At 44.7% G+C, this 22777-nt stretch overlaps 1 protein-coding gene across 7 annotated transcripts in view; it reads left to right on the top strand.

Moving 5' to 3' along the window:
- Positions 1-8832: 8832 nt before the first annotated feature.
- The window catches only part of WWOX (WW domain containing oxidoreductase), a 1195262-nt gene continuing 1181317 nt past the window's right edge, over positions 8833-22777 (top strand). For 2 of the 7 annotated variants that reach the window (XR_004618878.1, XM_034637804.1), the window contains exons 1-4: positions 8834-9449; positions 15562-15626; positions 16023-16080; positions 17559-17737. Coding sequence is in view for 6 of the 7 variants with exons in the window: in XM_034637804.1 (XP_034493695.1) it covers positions 9343-9449; positions 15562-15626; positions 16023-16080; positions 17559-17737 (409 nt within the window). In the remaining variant the exon portion in view is untranslated. Of the gene's footprint in view, positions 9450-15561; positions 15627-16022; positions 16081-17558; positions 17738-22777 lie in introns of all 7 variants that reach the window. The other 5 variants (XM_034637803.1, XM_034637806.1, XM_034637807.1 and 2 more) reach the window with 5 other exon arrangements.

The raw sequence follows: 22777 nt of genomic DNA on the forward strand, positions 1-22777 counted from the left end.
TTTCTTTATTATCAACCTTTCACAAACAAAATTTTAGACAACGGTTTAATTATCATTCCTGTCCTCTACCAGCACCAATTGTGAGAAGTTCCATTAGTCTCCTGGCTTATTGTTAAAATCATCATGAGAAACACCGTTTTGTCAGCCTGGATGATGAGACCCAGGCTCTCAAGTCTCTTACCCTCTCCTTCTAGATAATGAAGACCGTCTTCCACCAAGCGTTCAACACCTACAAGATGGACATTGAGCCTCGCGTGAGGGACACCGTGATGCCTCGAGTGCAGTGCAGCAGGAAGCTGTTTGAGATCGTTCTGTACCACAGGCGGGCCACTGCAGCCTACATCCAGGGCGAGGGCAGGGTGGTCACCGTGGAGGGGGAGGCAGCTCGAGTGCTCAACTTTGACACAGGTAAGCTGCTGTGCAGGGCAGTTTCTGGGTATTTGTTTAGAATATTCCCCTGAGCTTGGAAGTGGTGGGGGGAAGTGAGGGAGCAGTACTGAAGTAGGACAAGCAGGGGCAAGGGGCTCTCTTCCTGGGCGGATCCTAAATTCCTTAAGGGCAGGGACCATGTCTTCATGTATGACATCACAGTATGAGCTGGGGCACCAGATCTCTTCTACTTGCTAATACTTCATATCCAACCTCTCTCAGACTCTGTTTTCACATCTGTATAATGGGGATATTAGTAGTGTACTCCTCATAGACGTTGTGAGATTCAATGAGTTCGTGTTTATAAGGATTTTACTTATTCATTTGAGAGAGAGAGAGAGCACAAGCAGGGGGTGGAGCAAAGGGAGAGGGAGAAGCAGACTCCCCGCTCAGCAGGGAACCCGATGTGGGACTGGATCCCTGGACTCTGGGATCGTGACCTGAGCCCAGGGCAGGCGCTTAACCGACTGAGCCACCCAGGCGCTCCCTCAATGAGTTAATATCTAGAGTGCTTAGTAGGAGCTGAATAACATTGGCCACTATTTTCTATGCTTGACACAGAAAACAAACATAATAATTTCTTAATGTTTTTTTAAATTCATGCAAAAAACTGAAGAAAGGTCAACAACTGAGTTAATTTCCTTTAGCACCACAGCTGATTCGGATTGGTGCCATAGAGTGGAGGACAAGACAGTGACTGCGGGGGCAGATGTCCTTAATTCAACCCCGGGTTCCACCGTTTATGCTCTAGGAATAAATTAGGAAAGTTACTAACCTGTCCCTACCTCACTGGCAATGTGGGGTAAAAAATAGCATTGAGCTCATAGGGGTTTTGGGATAAATAATCCACACGAAGTTCTCAGCACAGTGCCTGCGACATGGTATTATTTGTTCACAGGTATTTCACATGTACCATGGAGCAGTCTCTCTTCTAAGCCTCTGCAGGCGTTACCTCCTGTAATCCTTCCCTCCCCCTCCCAAGGGGCAGGCATTAACATTACCTGCATTTTCTGGATGGGGAAACGGAGGTCTAATGCAATTACCCAGCTAGTGGCAGAGCGGGGGACTTGCACACAAGTGCTAAGTGCCCATCATGCTTCCCCCAGCTGGGTTGTAGGTCTATTTTTAGCAGTTGCTAGAGATGTAGAAAGCACTTGGGACAAAAAGAAAGGTGAAGATGAAAAAATGAGCATTTTTTTTTAAAAAGGAGATCTGCAGCTTGAAAGAGGAAGGAAATAAATTATCCTTGTGTTTTCAGCTGAAGAAATGGAGGCTGAAGTTCAGATTTTTATCCAAGCACCCGCTGGAAATAGGAGGTCAAATGAGGGTTCAAGTGCAGTTCTGTCAGACCCCGGGGGCCCATGGCACCCTCACTGCCCCCATTACCTCCTCGATCACAGACACACACACACACACACACACACACACACACACACACACACGCTGCTGAGGAACAGACCTGGTACATCTCTCTGAACTTTCTTCTAAGAATTTGATCGTGGTTCCAAGTACATAGCCCAGGAGGAAATGGGATGGCAGGGGAATGGCTTTTTTGCATGTGATCCATTTTATTTTTGCTAAGTTAACAAAACACTGTTTGCCTAGGGGAGCTAAATCAGGCTGTTTAAATTCCCCTGTCACTACAAATGTTCTCTTGATTTATGAAAAAATAATCAATACATGTGTGTCGATTTGGATTAGCGCAATTATAAAATACATGCACAACATGGGGCCTTTTGTTTTTCAATTTGCATTTCTTGTGGCCTTTAGATACAAGCACCACCGGAGAAAGCATTTGAAATAACAATGGTAACAATGATAATGAGACACAATAATTGCGGTCATTTATTGAGTGCCTGCCCTGGGTTAGGCATCGTACTGGGAATTTCCTATTCATTATACTGTTTAATTTTCTCAAAAATATTATGAGGGCAAACTTCTGATTCAAGACAGTAGATTAGATGCATACATTTATCGCCACTTTCTCCCAAAAGCTCATTAAAATGGCAAAAATCCATACTTCTATTTTGTTTTGGTAAATAAATATTTAAGAACAACTGAAGCAGGAGAGTGGATTATAAAAATAACATTCTGGAATGTGGAAAACAAAAGAAGCACATGTGGTTGAACTTCTTGGATTAGTTGAACTTCTTGGGTCAAGTGGCAGAACACCCAGCTTAATAGTGGTTTAAATACATGCAGTTTATTTCTCTTATATAAATATGGAATTGGGAGTAAGGAGTAGGCGAAAGAGTTACATAACATTGTCAGGGACCTAGCCTCTTTGTGCCTTTCATCACTTCCCTGGGTGTAAACCTCACCTCATGGTCCAAGAAGGCTGTTTGAGCTCCAGGCATCACATTCATTTTCGAGCTGGCAGGTGCAATAGGCATGTACCTCACTTTAAAGACACTTCTGTCTTAGGTTTTTATCACATGTCTTTCACCCAAGTTACCAGTATCTATTAGGGATAGATGTTATCCAGTTTCAGTAAGCCTTTTTAATATTTATCTTTATGATTAACCAGAGCCTAGTGAACTAACAAGTATGAAACAGATGCTGTACCTGAAATTTATTCAGCTTTGGAGTCTGAAACACTTAGCCTTGTGCTATGTAGCTATTAGGAATGCCAGGTCTGGGAACAGCTATGGGGATAACCACAAGAAAATATTTGTCTTATTTATATATTTATTCATGAATTTAGCTAAAAATTATTTTTTGAGACTACATAATCCATGCACAAATTACAAAATTCAAAGTGGATGCTGTGAAAGCCTTTCTCTCATTACTCACTGTTACTACTCGGAAATGCTCGCTGCTCTGGAAGCCACCACCAGCTTATTTTATATCCTCAGAAAATCATTTTCATGTAAGGGAGTGGCTGTTTAGATTAGCATTTTAAGTAGCCGGCTCTGATCAAGGTGCCCACTGCAGACAGAAGACAGGCTTTATGGAGAAGCTGTGGGAGAGGGTGAGAGGCAGTGCTAGGAATCCAGGAGAGTATGTTATTGTTTTCTTTCTAAAAGAATTTACCGCAAATGTGCTGGAAGATCCCATAAGTGCACATAAACACAGTTCCTTTGGTTGACGAGTTCAGATTTCCTGTACGACACATGGGAGGCAGTAGAGCTAGGCGGTTAAGATACAATACAGACTAGACCTGGGAGACCTGGGCGTCATCTCTGCTCTGTGGCCAGGTTCGTGCTCTCCTTGCTAATCTGAACTTTAGTTTATCTCTTGTATAGAGTGGGGCTAATGATACCTGCCTCTATGTGTTTGTCACAATGGTGTATGTGATAATGCTGGTAAAACCTTCATATAATTACGCATATGCTTGAAAGTCAGATCTAAAATCAGAGTTGTACTTCATGGTTGAATTTCAAAATGCTTAAAGTCCACTTCTAGTCACCAATCAGAACAATGACAAGAGCGAACATCTTGTGGTACAGTATTTAAGAATAACAGCTTGCCTTGTGCCTGGCACTGTGCTGAGTGCTTTGGAGTCATTGCCTTTTTTTCTTTGTTTCTTTTCTTTTCTTTATGTCCCCTTCTCCTGGTGTATTCACGTGTGCACATCTGGCAGGATCTGGGGTGAATCTTGGGCTCCAGGGCCTGGAATCTTTGGATGAATTCATTTGCAAGATTGCAACAGCTGTGGATCAGAGCGACATCTTGGAAGCTTTGGCTGCCAAAATAAGACACTCTAAGCAGGTGGCAGAAGACTTTAAATGGAATGGACTCCTCACCACAGTTTTTGAGTGACTGGGGGCAACACGACTGCCTCCCAGGGGGTCATTCTTCTTGCTGTGGGGCAGAAAGTAGCCAGGAATGAAGTTAGGCTGAAATAGAATTTCAAGAATGATGGCAAGTTAGCAGTTATATAGTAAAGCTACATTGAAACATGAGGCCTTTAAATGTAAATTAAATGAAATTTCCAAATGTGAGGGTCTGATTTGGAGATATCAGTGCAATAGAAATGCACTCACCAGGGAAGAGTGCCTCACTGTGGCCTAGAGAAAATGAGTCTTGTTACTAAGTCCTGGAGACTCTCATAAGAAAACAAAATCATTCTCTCCTAATGCTTCAGGGAATCAAGTTCTGTCTCTTTAAAGCAAATGTGGCAGGAGGTTAACAATTACTGTATCTAGGGGTGCCTGGGTGGCTCAGTCCTTAAGACTCTTCGGCTCAGGGCGTGATCCTAGCATTCTGGGATCGAGCCCCACATCAGGCTCTTCGGCTGGGAGCCTGCTTCTTCCTCCCCCACTCCCCCTGCCTGTGTTCCCTCTCTCGCTGGCTGTCTCTCTCTCTGTCAAATAAATAAAATCTTAAAAAAAAAAAAACAAAAACAATTACTGTATCTAGGTCTGTGTGTTGCAGGGGTGGTAATTTGGACGTTGATCGGACTTGTCTCAAGTTTTCTTGATGTTTGAAAAATTTCATAATAAAACATGTTGGGAGAAAGGAATAAAGTCGATCACCATAAATAAAAGCAGAACAGATACAGTATCATTGAAAAGAAAAAAAACAGTACTTTAAATAAAATAGATTTAGCTTTATGAATAATTCACTTTTTTTACTTTGTTTTTCTTATTTTCTCATGGAGGAGTGAAAACCCCTGGGCACCCCAGTACTGAGGACCCCCTGTTCTGGAAAGATAGCACACAGGGGAACATTAGTAGAGAGGATGAGTTCGGGGCTAGTCCTCTTGTCTGGATTCTAATTCCAGAGCCTGCTGGCTCTTACTCACTGAGGGACCACAGACAAGTTACTTAAATTCTGTGTGCCCCAGTTTCTTCATCTGTAAAAACAGGGCTGATAACGAAATAAGGAAAGTTAAGTGACTTGGTCACTGTAAGTGACATGAACTGAGTTTGGTTCCAAAGATAATTACAGGAAACCCTACCACCGAAACTCACCCTTGCCTCTGTATACCTGTACATCTTGGTTCAAACTTCTCTTAAAATCCTTAAACCATAGTTCTTTGTGTGTCTGTAGGTCTTACCCTAATTGACTGATTTCTGGATGCAAGGAATGTTTCGATTTTCTTGTTTTTTTCTCAGACACATGGCATAACTTTTTCTCACTTATTGTGTGTTTGTGTGAATAAATGAAATACAAACACACCTTCCTATGTAAGGCCACATTGACCAGGAGAGAGTTTTCCCTGGGAATCCTGTTCAGCATTCTTCCTTATTGGTTACCTTCTGTGAGAAGTTTGTCAGAGGAGCCAGGAAGGCTTCCCAAGTCTCATAGGCATATTGCCTTTGGCACCAGCACAGGAAGCTTAATTTCCCAAAGAACGGTGACTTCCATTAAAGCAGGTTTGCAGAATTGTTGGGCTGTTTGTGTGTGTGAGGGGGAGGGCAATGACCATCATCACAGTAATGATAGGAACTAAAAAAGTGTGGGCCTAGGGTGGGGGTTGGGGTGTGTGGGGCGCCTGGCTGCCTTAGGCTCAGGTCATGATCCCAGTGTCCTGGGATCAAGCCCCTTTGGCTCCCTGCTCATCAGAGAGTCTGCTTCTCCCTCTCCCTTTGCCCCTCCCCCTCTGCTAAGGCCCTGTCTCTCGCTTTCTCTCTCCCTCAAATAAATAAAAAAATAAAAACCTTAAAAAAAAAAAAAAGAAATGTGGCCCCGGGGATGTTCCCCTAAAGCTTGTGTCCACCATGTAAGTAATGCCAAACTGCTTTTAGCAGCAACTTGTCAGTCTATGTTCATCAATTGTCACTTAGTGCATAAAAGGTCACTCAAAGAGAAAAGACAGTTCAAATGTAGAAATCCTTGTCAGGAATTGGTCTTTAGCCTTTCAGATCGTGGGCACATAGGGCCATCTGGTGTGCAATTGTATAACCACACATTGGATTTTTTTAAGATCTCCTCACTACCCATCAATGTGACTTAGTTGGCTTTACAAGAGCAAACCCTTCTTTAGGCTTATTTAGGCGTACATACTGAGGACCTTGGCTCATTCCCAAACTTAAGGCTCCTCAAACCTATAATAATCTATATGCTAAACAGAGCTCGCCCTCTTAGAGATCCTTGTAAGACCGACGTCAAAGCCATGTGTGAGGTAGACCTCAAGGGGCAAGAAGTGGTGGTGCACGGAGGAAGCCAGTAGAGAGAGCAGGAAAATGTAGCTCGTGAGCAGAGAGTGAGGAGCAAGAGACTACGAAATCCAAAAGAGGAATAAAAGGAGCCTGTCCTTGAGCTCGCTCAGGCCCTGATAACATTCTAAGTTAGCTCATGTGCACCCTGACATAAACTTTTGCTTAAGTCTCTGTTGCTTGCAATAAAATAAGCATGACTAAAACAACATCAGTTTGAATGAAGCCAAAAGGCTAGAAATCCTAAAATCTGGCATGCCTACCTTCATAAGTCCCCAAATGCCTGTATGTCTTACTCTTAATCTTCTGATAGAAGCCACAGATAAAAAATAGAAAGAAAGGAATGAAATTAGGTCATCATAACCATTTGGGACCATTATTGGTATCAGGGCCACTCAGCCAGACTTCTGTCAGTCCATGGGTCTCAACTCTGGAGCGACTAGGAATTGAAGAAACGTGTGCCCTCAGACAGTGCTAGAGAATTGGCAATCTGAACTAGCAGGGTCTGAATGCCACCTTGTGAATCTCTGGCCAGGAAGGGTCTCTTCAACATCTTAAATACTTCCCAGCATTTAATTTATGAGTTAGTAGTTTTCTGGCTTACTGTTAGTGTAGATCAGTGTTCTCAACTGGGGGTACAATTGGCAACAGCTTGGAGACTTACTGATTTTACAGCTTGGGGGAGGGGGACACCACTGGAATCTAGCAGGTAGAGGCCGGAGGTGCTGCTAAATATCATACAATGCACAGGACAAGACTCCCCCCTCCCCCAAGCAACAAAGAATTATCTGGCCCCAAATGTCAGTAGTGCTGAGGTTGAGAAACCGTGATGTCCATGGCACGAGAAGCCTTGAGGGAATAGTTTAAGTGGTAGGAAGAGCAGAGGGTTGACCTAGAAGTTGTGAATTTTACCAAGGGGAGCATTACCAAGTTTTGGGGAAGATACCATACTGTATCACTACCTGTGGCCTGATGCTGAGTCATAAGCAACGGGTGCCCCGAGAGGCTCTGGTGAAGGCAATCAGAGATAAATCTAAGCGGTCAGTCCTTGAGCAGAGCTATAGATTATGATTGGAAAGGCTAAGACTAATCAGTTTGATTCCATTTATTCCCCTTTCCATCATTTGGGGTCATTGTGACCTAATCTCTATTTATATCTAAGGAATAAATTGGCTTGGGTGACAGAGACAAGGGGTTAAATTGGAGGGAACAGAAGAGCAGCATATTAATAAATTAATTTATTTAAATGTATATGGGTTGGAGAGTGATGTTTTGATAGGTCTGAGATCCAATAGTGGACCTGTGAAAACTAAAGTATATTTTCATTAAGTTAGCTTTTGGTTGGGCACCTTCAAAGGAAAGCAAGTCTCTTCCCTAAAAATCGTGCAGAGCAGGAATCCCAAAGCAATATCAATTTCAGAACTTGAAGGCAAAAAGCAACACAGCTCCCTGCCTCCCCATGCCCCCCACCTGTTTAAATATGTAATCTAAAAAAATAAAAGAAATTTCAAAGATATGTAATTTTTGAGATGGAGGCTTGCATTGTTCTGAGACCTAGGCCATGGCAATCCTGGTCAGTAGACTTCCCTGTAATGGTGAATTGGGGAGTGAGTTTCAATTGGGAAATGTTCTGGAAAACAACTTAGGCAAGACCAAGTTAAATTTATGCTTCCAGTTGTTGACACAGGACATTGATAGAATATTTGTAGGTGTTCCAAGAGGATTTGAGAGAATCCAATTTGTAAATTGGGAATTGGTTTTAAACTAGGTTGACTTATAGAGGGCCAAACCTATGAAATCACATTGATTCATTAATTTATTTCATTCAATGAACTTGAAGGTGTCGGCATTTTACCAAGTGCTAGCGATAGAAAGAAGCATAAGATGTGATGGTCTGTCAGTTTAGTCAGGAGTATGCCCATAAATAGATAATTGTAGTATAGCAATACGGCCTCAACTGCCAGTTACTCCCCTGCTCTTCTTTCTTCTAACTGTGCCCACCTCACGGAGGTGTCGGCTCCAGGAAAGAGACAGTCTGTGAATTCTTGGCCCAGAATTAAGCGGTTTATAAACGTTAGCCCTTTATTTATCAACAGAGTCATGCTGTGGCTGGGAGCATCTTCCCCAAGCGGGAATTTGCATTTTAACGTTCTCACGCTTTACATGTTATGGTTACATGCACAACAAAGTGTGTGAGTCAGCCTGGGTGATGGGAAGCTCTGGAAGGTTTCTGAGCAGGAACATCCAGTCTTCATAATGTCCTAAAAGACGGAGAGGACAGAGCCCAGAAAACCAGCATCCGCGTCCCTGCTTTCTGCTCCGCTGTCCCTTCCTGCGGGGCCTGGCCTACATTTCCCAGGATGCTCATTTTCTGGAGCTCCAGCAGGATTGGGCAGACCGACGCGGAAGTAATTACGGGTCGCTGAGCAACGGGCGGAGTCCTGGAACATGCCTGGAGGCTCACGCCCCTTCCCCGAGGCCGGGAGGTGGACGAAGCTCAGCTCCATCTCCAGAGTAACGGGCGTCCACCGGCTTTTACTTCCAGCCGAGAGGCAGTGCGATCTCTCCGGTGCTTTCGCCGGCGTTCTTCCCAGGCCCCGCCCCTTTTACGCCTGCAGCTGCGAAACGCGGGAGACTGAATTCTAGCTACCGAGGCGTCTGAGCGGCTCGCGGCGGCGCAGTGCGCAGGCGCGAGCGTTTGGGTCTGGCCGCGCGCGGCGCTCGGTTGAAGCGGGAGTGAGTTCCTGGGCGCAGAGACCCGGCAGCGGGCGACCGAGAGAGTGGGTGACTGAGCGCCTCCCCTGCCGTCATGGCAGCCCTGCGCTACGCTGGCCTGGACGACACGGACAGCGAGGACGAGCTGCCCCCGGGCTGGGAGCAGAGAACCACCAAGGACGGCTGGGTTTACTATGCCAAGTAAGGGGTTGCAGGGGGGCCGCCGGGCCTGGGACGCACCTGGAGGGGGCCGCACCTACAACCCTGACGGCCTCAAGTGCCCGGGACCCTGCGCTGCCTGGAATGCCACCAGCGCGGGGACGGTCTCGGGTCGGCTGTCCAGCTTGGCGAGGCCGCGTGAATTGGAGGCAATAGTTAAAGACGTTCCTCAGGGAGGCTCCCAGGGTCCCCAGGAGGGGTTGGCCGCTTTTCTGGGCCCTGGGTCCAGCGGTGGTCACCTGGCAGCGTCCAGGAGCGCCCTCTGCTGCTCAGGATTCGGCGCTGCAAGGTGCCATGGTGGCCCGCAGGCCTTACTTCTTCATCCAGGAGTAACAATCAGGAAAAACAAAACAAAACCAAAAACCAGTTCCCAGCTCCCTCCTGCAGGGGTCTGGGGTGGGGAGCTAAGAGTATGTATTTTTTAATAAACGTCCTAATGTAGTTATGTGTACGTACACATACATACATACATTTGTATATATGATAGAACTCCAATAGTTTCTGGCAACGTTTTGGAAACACTAGCAGACCCTTTCTCCCTTCCCTTACTGTGTGAATTTGGGCCATTGAAAGAACTCTCAGTCACCGTTTTTTCACCTGTAAAATGGGTTGACAGAATTTTAATTCAGGCACTGTACATAAAACACTTAGCACAGTTCTAATAAGTACTCTGCTCAATAACTTAGCTTTTCCCGCTCTCTCTACAGCTGTGACAGCGTCTCCTAAGCCTCATATTAGGATCACCTGCCAATGGTTCTAAACACAGATTAAAAGCAGCACACACTCAGCGTGGGGAATCTGTGTTTTATAGGCTTTACCTGTAAGGCAGGCTATCATTTGGCTTTGAGAAACATGGTTGTAAATTAGTGATTTTCAGCATCTGGAAAACTTAGAAAATACCTTTTCCATGGTTCCTCCTCCAGAGATTTTCATTTAACTGATTTGCGCCCTCCCCACCTCCGCTGGTATGTTGTAAACTCTTCCCAGGAGATTCTTACCTACCCAGGGTTGTGAGCCACTGCTATCTTCTGTTGCTTGGTAGGAACAAAACCAGAAGGAAAAGAAGACAAAAAACAAACAAAAAACCCGTGGTGAGTTTATTCATTCAAGACACGTTGGGGTTTTATTGTGTGCCAGGCATTTTGCTGGGCACTGGTTGTACTAAGGTAAATAAGACCCCCTTGTCACCCAGTCTTACATGGCGGAGTGGCACATGTCTAGTAACAGGGCGGCGTGTGCGTAGTGAGCAGCAGCCTGCTAACGTGAGGCGTGCGTTGGAGAGATGGGGGGCACCTTGGGTGCGTGGGGAGGGTTGGCACCTGATCTGGGCCTCAGCACAAGTAGAGGAGGACATGTTCATGGCCAGGAGGGCAGCCCAGGTGAAGGAGACAGAGTGGAGGCCTCTCTACGGCACACGTACTGGTGCAGGGGTGGGAAGATTGAGGCAGCAGAGGAAGGCCCCAGTATATGGAGGACCTCATGGAAGAACTGGGGCTCCATCATCAGGACCTGGGGGTCCACTAAAGGCTTGGAGCCAGGGAGTGCCGTCGGATTTATGTCTTTTGAAAGGTGATTTCTGGCTCTGGAGAATGGTAGGGGCAAGTCTAGCAGCAGGGAGCCATTAGGCTGTTGTGGGGCTCCAGGCAGCTTCTGGGTGCACACTTGCTGTTACCTCTGCCTGGAGATCTATGTGTGTGGTGCCTGGAGAGCTATGTGAAGGGCTTTGTCATCCCCCAGAGCTGAGCTTAAATGCCACTGCCCAAGAGACCTTCCGCTTATCCCTGACCCCCTGCACCCTCCTCCCAGCGTCTCGTTATCTGAATCATGGTACTTGGCCTTTTCTTTAGTCATCTTAGCCATATTCTCCTTGTTTGTGCTCTGTCTTCCTCCCCCAGATTGTAAGCTTCATGAGGGCAGGGACCTTTTCTTGTTACCCTCTGAATCCCCTATGCTTAGCACCTGGGAGACGTAAGTCCACGTGGAATGAGTGAATTAATTCCTCCAGTGAAGGGTTCTTCGAGCCTCCCTGAGCAGGTGGCATACTGGGCCCTGGAATGAAAAGGTGCACAGGACTGGCATCCTGGCTGTTAGAGCCCTCCTCTGCCTCCTGCTTTGTGTGGGGCTTACCTTTATCTGGCCATTTAGCCTAGGCTCCCTGGCTTCAAGTTCACCTGGAGCCTGGTCTTACCCGGTCTCTTCCCCTGTGTCCTACCTTATGCTGGGTGGCTTTTCCTACCTGCTTCCTTCCTCAATGGCGTCCATTGTCTGGGCTCTTCTTTCAGTAAGATCTGCACATCCCAGTCAGCTCCTCCGAGTGCCTCCAGGGGATTCACTGGTGCATATATGGTCCCTGAAAAGGCTCTCCACCCTCCCCAGTGTTGGGTCTCAAACTGGCCTGTCTGATCCCACTGTTTACAGTGAATGTAGTGACAGGTTTTAGCTGGGTCCTAGCTGGGGGTACCCCTCTCCAGTCCCCCGGCCCTCTGTTCTTTAGCTCTCTGGTGGAAGGAATGCCTCTGACCAATCCTAACCCTGGATTCCCAGCAGTCCCCCTTGATCTCTCCTGACCTGCAAGCATCCTGGTCTTTTTTGCTCTTAACTCTCGAAGGGTCACTTGTCCTTTCTTGGGGTTTGGGAAACTGTTAATTGGCTAAAAAAAGACTGCCCTCTGAGGAGTTCCTGTTTTCAAATTGTTTTCCTCTCGGCTGCAGCAAGGGTACCCCCAAGGACAGAGGCTGTAGCTCCCAATGAGATCCACTGCCCCGACTCATACCTTTGTCCCTCTCCTGTCATGTAGCTTCTTTTGGCCCCTTGTGCTTTCCCATGAGTCCCTTGGTGCACTCACAGACCTCAAGAGCACACACATCCTATGTCTCCAGGGCCCACCAGGCTGGGCTTTCAAGGAAAGGACTGTCCCACCACTGAGGGCAGACCTGGCACCAGAGAGAGCTGGCGGGCCTTTCTCCCCACCTTGGACGGTCCAGAGCAGCCTCTCTGCCCAAGCCAGGAGGTGGGGATGGAAGGACAAGGTCTCAGTGCCTGGGGCTGTTGCTGCACTCACCTGGGCCTTCCTGGGCCCTCCTCCCCCAGCCCTTCTTCTTCTTCTTCTTTTTTTTTTTTTTTTAAGATTTTTTTTTTTTATTTGACAGAGATAGAGACAGCCAGTGAAAGAGGGAACACAAGCAGGGGGAGTGGGAGAGGAAGAAGCAGGCTCATAGCGGAGGAGCCTGATGTGGGGCTCGATCCCACCTGATGTGGGGCTCGATCCCATAACGCCAGGATCACGCCCTGAGCCGAAGGCAGACACTTAATAACTGCGCCACCCAGGCGCCCCCCCAAGACCTTCTTCTGAAGCCTGGGTGTCTTGGCTGCCAGAGGGACAGCCGGTCTTGCCCGGTCAGGAGATGGTTCCCTGGTCCGAGGGGCTGGCCCTCCTTACAGTCAGCTGTCTCCAAGTTAACTATACTTCAAAAACAAATTTCTAGAATAGCATACTTGAAAGTGATATCCATGTAATGGTATGAATTTAATTTTAATCCTTTTGGTTTAAATTAAGATCACTGTTAATTATCTCTTTAAATGACAAAAAGCTTATTGAAAAAGAAAAAACTAGAAGAGGGCTTCTGTTTAAAGGAGAGGAGGATAACACTTTGGGGACATGTGTCGTGGTTTTCTGTTCATTAGAAAGTCAATTTAGGTTACAATTAAGAACACTTTTTAATTAAGCTTTATATGTAAGTATTTATTTAAATTAATGCTTTTGTGTGAAAGGCACAGTTCTTAGTTCTTCACATATGTTACTCATTGAATCCTCAGTAGCCACAAGGAGCAGCTGCTGCTGTTATCCCCATTTTACAGGTGGGGAAACTGAGGCACAGGGAGGTGAAACACCTCTTTAAGGGCACTTGGCTGGTGAGTGGGAGAGCCAGAACTTATGAGCATTTGGGCTCTGAAATCCTCACTACCAAATTATGTTCTTTTCTCTTGTGTCAGGCCTGGGGTTCTCCCCCAGGGACACTGTGTCCTTCGGGGACAGCTGGCGATGTCTGGAGACACTTTCTGTTGCCCCAACTCTGGTATATTAGCATCTAATAGGTAGAGACTGGGGATGCAGCTAATCGTCCTGCAGTGCACAGGACAGCCTGGCTTCAATGTCAGGACTGCCAGTGGTAAGAAGCCCTGACTTAAGCATTTTCTGTCAAAGTCCAAAACATGGGGGTGACAATATTTATCTTGTTTTTTTTTTTTTTTAAATGTCTTTCAGGACAGAAAAAAAAATGTTCTCAGTGAATTTTCCAGCTCTTTTGGAAAGCATTTATTCATTCCAGCTGTTTACATTTGGGCAACTAGTCGGGCCAGGCACAGGGCTGGGTATCTGAGGGTTCAGCTGGACACAGGCCTTGTAGAGGGTCAGTGTTCCGCTCAAAGGGGCACTTTGTGGATTCTTGAGGGCAGGTTTTTTTTTGGAGTTCGGCTCGAAATTCATTTCATGCCTGCCTGTGGGTATGCAATCTACTTTTAACGCTAAGCAGAGGAAAATGTAAAATCACACCTGTAAACTCTTCTTGAAGAAGCATGAGGAGGAAAGCAAAGCAAAGAGCAGAAACGATGTATGTCATTGCCAGCGTCTGGTTTGTCTGCTCGTTGTTCCCTTCAGTTTGCAAGGAGAAGCAGGGGCTGTGTCCATGAGGAGCTTATCCTTACCAGGGACTCAGGCTCTCCTTTTTTGCAAGTAGGATTTCGTGGTGGTCAATGTACAAGTAGACGTTGGTCCTTGCTGCTGATACCCTGCATTTGTACAGTGACTTCATTGTTTGCCAATCACTGTCACCAGTAGGGTGTCCCTTACCTTTCCACCAGCTCTGTGAGGTGGGTGTGGGGCCAGGGAGACTGGCTGACTGATTATAGGCATTTGGGAGCCCAACGCTTTGGCCTCCTGAGTCCCGTGTCCACAGAGCTGTTGCACCTGCTCTGAGAGTTTGCAAAAACAGACCTGAAGCCCACAGTTCCCCCAGAAAACCTTGCTTGCCGCGTGTAAAATTTTACAGCAGATTCATGCTGTCCATATTTGTTCTCTTTATTTCGTAGGGAGGGCACATTCAGATTTTATCATCTAGATGTCATTGATTAATCATTATTTTCTACTTTGGCATGAGTATGAACTTTTAGGAAATTCAGCCTCCCCTGTGAATGCCTCTTGCAACATCCAGCTGCTTCTCTGATGAAGTAATTTTATGTTCTTCTTGATACTTTATCACCTGTTGATGGTATCGCTAGTCTGTTATTGGCTCGTGATTTTAATTATAACTTTGTGTGCTGTTAGATAAAAATGCTAAATTTACCACAGAAATAGGACTGTTTTGTATATTTGATTTGTTTACAATAATGGGTAGCACTTTTGAGGGCTTCTTATATGTCAGGTACTGTGTTCAGCCCTTTATATACCTTATCCTCATAGCATTTCCTTGAGATCAGTTCTAGGATCATTTCCATTTTGCAGATAGGTAAATTGAGGCTCTGAAGTTGAGTAACTTGGCTAGGTTGCAGTTAGGTGACCTCTGGGGCTATCTAATTGCATTCTTAAATACCTCTTGGGAGCAGTTAGGAGTCAGTGCTTAAAACACTTCAAAGTTATAGCTGTGGAAAGAATAAATACTTAAGATTAATATTACATCCAAATGATATCTAAATATCAGCATCATAAGTTACACTGAAGTTTGTTCATCTGTCCTGGGATACAGCTAAAACAAATGCAAAGCACCTCTAGATATTCTGAGTGATTCCCTAAGCTTCCTAAAGTTGACCTACAGCTGGGGTTCCAGTCCGCTTCTCTTCCTCGTCCTCCACAGCCTGCTCACAAAGACAGGCTTTCAGGAGATTTCTCGGGCTGCTTCTCCTTCCCATTCGGGGAATTGGACCTGATGTAGATGGTAGCATTTATGTTCTGAGTATTTCTTTTCTGAACTCTGGCTTTACTACTCTTGGGAAATAGTGTTGTTTTGGGGGGAAAAACAATGCAGTTGATTAATTTTTAGAAGTGTAACCTTCCCTTACTATTTTTTGGTGGAGTTTTAACTTTTTTTTTCTCTTACAGTCATGCTGAGGAGAAGACCCAGTGGGAACATCCGAAAACTGGCAAAAGAAAACGAATAGCAGGAGGTTTGTATGTTGTCATAAAGCAAAGAACCTTGTATTTAAAGTGTTAATTAGATAGCAAAACTGTCACAATCAGGTGACAGGCTGCTCTGTCATTCCCGGAAGGTCTCTAGGAGGGAGCCCTCAAGGAATCAGGCTCTCTGTTGGAGGAGCTCATGGGATGTGGCAGAAGGAGGTGACGAGAGTGAGGGTGGAGTGGTGAGGGTGATTTCTCATGGGTTTTTTGTAACGGCCACGGTTGATACATGTGGCCTGAGGTGGCCCAGCGTGGCTGCTGGTTGGGGGGGATAGGCTTTGGGTTGGGGGCTGGAAGGTCATGGCACCTCCTGACCTGGGGCCTAGGCCTCTGTTCACGCCACCCTTGCTGCACATAGACCTGCCAGTCTTCCTGTGTTTCAGATTTGCCGTATGGATGGGAACAAGAAACCGATGAGAACGGACAAGTTTTTTTTGTCGAGTAAGTGTCCATATAGAAACTCTCCTCATTTATTTTGCTTTTCAATAGGAATTTTTCGTTGTAAAAGTAATATACGTCGAATATAGAAAAATAGGTAGTATATAACTGTGATCTTATCAGTAGGAATAACTACTTTTAATAATTTCTAAATTTACTCTCCAAGTCTGCTTCAAAGAAAAACAAGGTAAAGAGTGTACTTTGTGAATTGTGTGGTACCCTGTCTTTTTCCATATAATGTTTTGTGAGCATTTTCTCCTGTATATATTTTTCAAGACAGTGGTGCTGAATGGCCATGGAGTATGATTTTGTACAGGTATACTGTAATTTATCAAATTACCTACTGGACATTGATGTTGTTAAGTTCCTCTGTAACTCTTCAGCCGCTCAGCCTGTTACAGCAGTGTGCTTGTAAATGCTCCACCACCAGTTCTGGGGGTGTGGGGGGGAAGCCCAGGTCTGTTTCCATGGGGCACATCCTTTCATGGTAGCTTCCTTCAGGCCACCGAGGGGATGTCAGTGAGGAGCCAGGAGAGGTGAGCGCCCGTGGCCCAGGCACGCGGGTGCAAGCCAGCTGCTCTGTGGCACAGCTGTGGCATCTCGTGTGATGCCCGTACAGACACTTTTCTCTGGTAGCTCCGATTATAAGTAAAATGAAAGTTGGATTCTTATTGGCTCTTTGTATTTCTAGGGTGATGACTATAGATTTTAAGCTATATATTTTTTTAAGCATTCACACACATGTTACAGAAAAACTTTAAATCACAAAATCTCATCTATTTACTTCTGGAGAGTTAGTCCTTAGTGGTTTTTAAGATATTTTGAAGTCTTTTTTCTCAGATCCCAAGAGTACATTTAAAAATGTAAAAAAAATGAATCTGTTACATAGGAGCAACCCATTAATCCATATGTACCAATATATTTGAATATTGTTTCTACAAGACTTAGATCACCTCCAAATCAGAACTGCAGTGCTCAGAGGAGATACGAATACCGTCTTGAAATGAAAATCATCAGAACTTCAGAATGTTCAGCCTTTTTTTTTTTTTTTTTTAATCATTTTGAGTTTTCCACCTCCTACCAGTTTTCTTATGCCCTGTGCAGGGTTCAGAGATTTCACTGCAATCTACTGACAAGAGTGGCTGACAGATCTTACAGCCACATTTACATGAATTAAAAAAAAAAAAAGAAACCCAAAGCTGCTTCCTTTTTTGAGATCTCAGGATACAAGGCAGTGCTTTTCATATGCTACGACGTATTTTACAGGCAGTTCTGAAGAAAAGGATTTGATGACTATCTTTCCAGGCAGGAATGTAATCCTTCTGGAGGCCAGAAGATAGACTTAAATGGACTCCAGTTCTTTCTGGGGTTAAGAATAAACCTTTTTAGTACATGAAAAATGGAGTTTGCCTTGCCTAAACTATAAGATGATCTTACGTTTATAAATGCCCGGGTTCACTGTTTTCTCCTTTTCTTTGCAGCCATATAAATAAAAGAACCACCTATTTGGACCCGAGACTGGCATTTACGGTGGATGATAACCCTACGAAGCCGACCAGCAGGCAGAGATACGACGGTAGCACCACCGCCATGGAGATCCTCCAGGGCCGAGACTTCACCGGCAAAGTGGTCGTGGTCACTGGAGCTAATTCAGGAATAGGTAGGCCATCCCTTATAGTTGTTGTTGTGATTTTTTTGTCCCTGCTATAATGAAATCCACTTAAATTTGAACTACAACGAAATCTTTTACAGTGATTCTCTAATAGAAAAATGTATTTATAGCCTTTCCTGCTATCGTTTTGTTAAGATCCTGGCCTCTTTTTAAATCGCACTGCTCTCTTGGAAGGCCATGGAGGGGCTGACCTTGAATTCTCGGAGAGTTGAACACTCAGCAAAAGACTGTGGCTATTCTGGTATTTAAGGATGGAGACAACAGGTTCCGTCTAAGGGTTTCCAGCCTGGTCTGTGTGGTGTCTGGACACATTTCAGTGACCTGGGTTATTGAAACCAGAATTGATTGGTAATGGAATATCAGGAGCAATAGCCTATCATGACTTTGGAACAAAGGATACTGCAGGTTTCAGCTGGTCACTGAGAGTATCATTTTCCTTCGGGAACAGGATTTTGTTTCTCTTTAAAGTTGGGAAATTAGTCCTTGTCTTAACCTCTGGATTAACCATCTTAAGGGCCAGTGTTTGACTGCAGTGACCGGCACAGGTAGATGGCTCCAGAGGCCATTGTCCTTTAGCAAACAGGGCTGCTAAAAGCAACAGTGGCAGAGCAGATGCTTGTACAAGAGCTTTCCACCTGATTTTATTCTTTCTTTGTTTTGATCCACTGACGTCCGCATATGTACCGGTAAGATCCAAACTGCTCTGAGTAAGGATTTGCATCTTCAGGTTAATTTACACAGACAAAACATAGAGTTACGTTGGGCTGTTTTCTGGCAAGTTCTCTCTGCCCTTTGACCCCTCACAGCTCCCCCACTGCTCCCCTTGTTGGCCTTTCATAAGCTTTGTCTCCTCATGCCTTTGTGCACCTTCTCCGCTGTCTTTCTCCATCCTTCTTCAATTTCAGTGACCCCCTTCTCGAACCTCCAAAAGCATTCCCGGCATCATCAGGGGAAGCACAGGAGGTGAAAATACATTCTTAGAGGATCAATTACTGCATAGCAGACGGTCTACAGTCTAACAAGCGACAGTCGCAGAGCAGAGCTCTTGACTGTACTTGTCTATGAAGGCAGAGAGGCAAATGGAATTCTTAAAAAAATGGAAAGGGATTTATTTAAAATCAACTCTCAAACCTCACCCTCGGCTCAGAATATGTTCAGTCCAATTTTCTGAACTCCTGTATTGGGGTGGATTCTATATAAGCATCATTGATATCAAAACTGATGATGCCATATTAACAATAAACGGCTGGATCCTCAGTCACCCAAGAAACGATATGTTGTGTTGATTGCGTTGACTATTCTTAGGTGAGGGTATGGACCTGTACAGTGCAGAATGATTAACAAAAAATAAGTACGTAAGGACTTCAGTAAGATATCTCTTTTTATTTAACACTCAGTTAACCAGAAAATTAACTAACAGATCTCATTCCTTTACTCTTCTAGCGAGAGTTTTTTCCTTTAATTAGTAAGACACGTGACTACTGATTATTTTTTGCATAAGTTCCAAATTTTGTTCTGTCTGACTTAAATAGCAGACCTTGGATGCCTCTAATGCTCTCTCAGAGATTTGCACCATCAATGACATCACAGTCCAGGACTAGTCGGCTTGGTTCAGAGTATACAGAGAGCTTTGTTTCGTTGGATCTGTAATCATAAAGGAGGGGATTCTGAAGCATCAAGAATAAATGTGTTGAATAGAATGGACCTCGAACCTCTTTGAGGAAACTCTGTGCCTCTTCACTGCCGCCATTTCCTCTTTCTTGAAGATCTTTCCTTTCTGATGTCCACTTTTGACTTTGCGGTCACTGCAAGCAGGTTTCTGTGATCCAGTTGGATGTGGTGGCAAATCTTAAAGCTTAGAGCGGAAGGAGTGTTGGGAAGGTCTTGGGGCGACCAGCTCTTCCTATTCAAACCCCCGCTCTTCTTCCCCAACCTTCCTTCAGAAATGGCCTGTAGCGCTGCCGGCTCACCCCCTCCCTTCTCCTCTCTCTGGAAGCATAGGTCTTGGTGGCTGCGAAATATTTTTATTCTTAATTTTTGAAATAATCTCACACTGAAAATTCCAAGCAATCAAATCCTTGCAAATCACTTTCACTCTGCAGCAGTGGTTTCAGGCTTAAAGGAAAGAGGCTGACGAAAGGCACACGGCTTTTCATTGAAACTAAGTTCACTTTTTCTATTCTGCGTGGTTGCCTTAGGAAGTGTCCTTGCCCAAGTAGGCTGTGGCTTCTAGATAAAGTCCTTCCTTCTCCTGAACTATGAAACATGTCCATTTATAAATTGCTGTCACCACTTTTCTGCCCATTTCAAATGAAGTAACTGAATGCAGAGTGAATCGGGCATCTTCATTTTCAAGATGTATGGGCATCAGGAGTCATCATCTATCCGAGCTTTAATGGTGTTGGTGTTCATTGTCCTTCTGCCGCTCGCAGGAGCCTGTTTTCTGTGTATTAGCTGTCCAGCCTTCAGCCTTTTGGGTGTCTGTTCTCTTTGAAGTAGAGTGGGCTGCCACAAAGCATACCAGCATTTGTTTTGAGAGTGGTAGCTCCAAGACTAGAAACATAGGTAACCTGATTTGCTTTGCAAAGGCTGATTTACAAACCTGGTATTTCCAGTGATTCTTTATTTTTTATTTATTTAATTCTCCACAGGCATTGCTTTGTTGGAATTGCTATCAGTGAGGCTCTCTCTGTGGTGGGAGGGGGTGACCAGGTGCTAAGAGGGGCACCTGTCCTTGATGAGCTTCAGTGTTGCACTAGGATACTGCCCCTTTTGAAGTGGCCTCTGAGCAGATTTTGTGTTACTGTCTTCCTCCTCTGGCTGTAAGTGATCTGGAGCTGTAGTTAGAATTTTCAGTTGTTTATATTACTAAGGCAGTTAAGAGGGATTCCCACTTAATTCAGCTCAAAAAGATTAGGGTGATGCTGGAAGATATAAGGATTTTGAGGAGATGTCAGAATAAAGCGTTATGGGTTCATGAAATCTTTGTTTTCACACTTAAAGTCTGTAAGTAGGCATTGTTGTTGTTTGGGTTCAACTGTGTAGATTGGGGGTTGGCAGACAGTGGCTCATGGGCTAAATCTGATTGCTGTCTGATTTTGTAACTAAAGTTTTATTGGAACATGGCCACGCCCATTAATTTCCATTTTTTTGTTGCCATTTTCTTGCTTTCGGCAAAATTGAGTAATTATGGTAGACACCATATGGCCTGCAAAGGCTTAAATATTTACTATCCAGCCCTTTACAGAGAACGTTTGTCAGCCCCTGCAGTAGATGATGTAATCCCTTTCAAAATAAGATCACCCCAATGTTCTCTAAAGTAGCCCCAATTTAGATAACATTTAGGTAACTTTGATGCCATGGGCCACAGGAGGCTTTTGGTGGCACACCCTGTGTAACTCTTGGGGATGTCCCACCAATGTCTTGTACCCCTTGCTTCAGCTCTGTCCCCTTTTTTAGGGAGCTATGAGCTTTCAGATGTCCCTTCTCAGAAACTAATACTCTTCTCTCCTTGACCTTTGTTCAACCAGCGTTCTGAACCTGAAGATCTTTACAGATTGAGAGCTGTAGCTTGGACCTCTCTCTGTGGAGATCAGCATCTCAGTATCCAGGGGGAAGTCATCTCTTCACCCAAAGCTTCTACTAGCAAACCCAAGAGGCCTGGAACCCCACAGTCCTGACCGCTAACCAGTAGAGACGAGGGAGGAACTGATTTCTGTTTGTGCTCAACATAGTGCTGAGCGGGAAGGAGGCAGATATGTCGTGGCTCTCTGGACTTAGGCTTGCTTGATGGCTCCGATTTGGTAAAAAAGAGTGGAAACGGCTTCAACCATTTAATGGTGATCATTAAATACAAACCTTGCTGGGAAGTGTTGGGAGAGGAACTGTTTTTGGTTAGGCCATTTCCCATCACGGAGGACCCTGTAGCTGCTTTTCTAGACAACCTGTCAGTTGCGCGGGTTTGTCTTTGCATATAAATAGTTGAGTAGAAAGTTCTGGCTGCTTGAATCTTAGGGCTGACATGTGCTCATTAAAGGCAGGATTCTTCTAATGAGGGGTTAATTGAATGCATCAGTGTAGGACAGCACCTACCCTGTTGATGGTCTCCTGGTAGCAGGGGCTTTTGTTGGAACTCAGTCTGTTGCAGCAGGCATACAGAATTATCACATTTAAGGAGTGAAATCCAGGTTTTGTCAAATGTCCATTTAAAAACTAGTAACAAGGGGTGCCTAGCTGGCTCAGTTGGTAGAGCATGTGACTCTTGACCTTGGGGTCATGGGTTCGTGCCCCACGTTGGGTGTAGCGATTACTAAGTCTTTAAAAAAAAAAAAATCCAGTGACAAGTATGAACAGATTAAGTATTTTCAGTGTAATGTTTACTGGCAATGATGATAAAACTTTCTCCTTGTAGTCTTAAGCCACCAGTGGTTAAAATTTGATTTTTAAATCCCTTTCAGGATTTATTCAGGATGAAAAATTCCTTTGGCCTTTTGAACCTTCCTAACGCTAAGCTGCACTGGTGTCGTGACTTTAGATCTAGGATAGCCTGGTCTGGTTTCCAATTTTTGAGCCAGAATACCCATTACCAGGAACAAAACTTTTTTTCTCTGAACAAATAAAAGCTGGCCACTTTGGTCTATACCAGTGAAATGTGTTTTAGGACTGACACTTCATTTTTTGGTATTTATGTAATGTAATCCCCTCCCTAAGTTTTATTACATGGATCCTAATTGTATATATTTATTTAAACTTCAAAATTGATATATTTTGAGATATAAAACACACATGCTCAAGCTATGACAGTCACCCCTAAATTTGTTCTCCTTGAAACAAAATGAAGGTATCAGATTTCCTTGTAGGAATCCCAAAATGATAGTATAATGTTGAAATTGCTTGTTTTGGGTTTGAGAGCCCATTTTTTTTAAGGCTTGGGGTCTTGTTTCTAAATCATGTGTTGAAATTACAGTGTGAAGTGCAGTGGCCATGTTCTTTTATCCTACTTATGACCACCATGATGAATTCCTTTCT

Source organism: Ailuropoda melanoleuca, chromosome 12 (assembly GCF_002007445.2).
Source record: "Ailuropoda melanoleuca isolate Jingjing chromosome 12, ASM200744v2, whole genome shotgun sequence".
NCBI classification, from domain to species: Eukaryota; Metazoa; Chordata; class Mammalia; order Carnivora; family Ursidae; genus Ailuropoda; species Ailuropoda melanoleuca.